Source organism: Pteropus vampyrus, unplaced genomic scaffold, assembly GCF_000151845.1.
Source record: "Pteropus vampyrus isolate Shadow unplaced genomic scaffold, Pvam_2.0 Scaffold228, whole genome shotgun sequence".
In the NCBI taxonomy this organism is placed as follows: Eukaryota; Metazoa; Chordata; class Mammalia; order Chiroptera; family Pteropodidae; genus Pteropus; species Pteropus vampyrus.
In genome coordinates this window covers 647,804-649,135 of record NW_011889009.1, presented here as the reverse complement: position 1 = coordinate 649,135, position 1,332 = coordinate 647,804, and the positions used below count along the sequence as shown (strand labels likewise).

The 1,332-nt window shown below is 45.4% G+C and overlaps 1 protein-coding gene across 1 annotated transcript in view; it reads left to right on the top strand.

Annotated features, from left to right (window-relative positions):
- The window catches only part of SHCBP1 (SHC binding and spindle associated 1), a 33,852-nt gene that overhangs the window by 17,950 nt on the left and 14,570 nt on the right, over window positions 1–1,332 (top strand). The window contains exon 10 of the mRNA XM_011373744.2: window positions 1,017–1,091. Coding sequence (XP_011372046.1) covers window positions 1,017–1,091 — 75 coding nt within the window. The remainder of the gene's footprint in view (window positions 1–1,016; window positions 1,092–1,332) is intronic.

Sequence of the window (1,332 nt, the reverse complement as noted above, 5' to 3'; positions counted from 1 at the left end):
ATCGCGTCATGTGTTTTTCAAACGCATTCTGTGGCTTGCGTGGTCCTTTGAAGTACACGAACATTTTGATGACTTTGCAGTGTTTCAGAGTGTTACATTTTTCCTCAGGGTGATTTTTTTTTATAGTTGAATAAACGATAATTTTTCCTTTTCAGAGGCTACTAAATGTGAAAAGATCCGTGTTAGAGTTTTTGACCATTAAGAAGCATTTTTCTTGTACGCTTTATTTTTTTATTTTTATTTTCTAAATTAATTTTATTGGTTTCGAGTATACAGCACATTGGTTAGACATTTATATAGTTTATAAAATGATCCTCCCGATCGCTCCCTCCCTCCCCTGACCCTCCGCCCAGCCATTTCGTTAATGCCAGCCGCGTTCCCTGCGCCGTGCTCCCCATCCCCGTGAGCATCTATAAACTACCGCTTTGTGCTTTAACCCTTCACCCCTTTCTCCCAGCCCCCGACCCCCCTCCCCTCTGGCCGTCACCAGATTGTCCTCCATATTCGTGAGTCTGTTTTTGATTAGTTTGTTCTTTTTGTTCCTTAGATTCCGCATGCGAGTGAAAGCATACGGTGTTTATCTTTCTCTGTGTGACTTATTTCACTCAGCATAATAACCTCTTGAAGTTTTTTAAAATCCTGTTGCAAAAGTAACGCTAATTAATTCTGCATCAACTCGAGCCAAAGACCGTCTTAAAAACCATTTATCGAAATTTAAAAAATCGAATTGGCTTTCCGGTTGAATCTCCACTTTATCGTGGAGTTCAGATTTCGTATGTTCCCTTACGACTTGCTGGATTGTCGCGAGAATGGCAAGTAGCTGGGGAAGGAAGGTTTATACCTTCTTTGTTCCTTTTTATAGTGTGATATTTTTTCAGATTTCATCTTCTTTTAAATCTAAGCTTATGTTTTTATTCACGTTATCACTTATCAGCGAATAGGCGTAATGCATTTAAGTTACATAGAGCAGCCCAACCTCTGTGGCACCAGGGACCGGTGCTCCCACGAGAATCTAGTGCCCGATGACCTGAGGCAGAGCCGAGGCGGTGATGCCGGCGCTGGGGAGCGGCTGCAGATGCAGACGGGGCTTCGCTCGCCCGCCAGCCACTCACCTCCTGCTCTGCGGCCCGGTTCCTAACAGGCCTGGTACTGGTCCACGGCCCGGGGGTTGGGGACCCCTGGCATTTAAAATGTTGCCTCTGTTGCGAAGCGTTGATCATCTCAGGTGACATTACAGGGAAAACCCTGGAGGGACGTGGCCTTGACCTTGGTGGTGTCAACACCGACATGGAGACAGGGCTGTCTTCTGTGTTGGTTAAGTCACCATGTCCT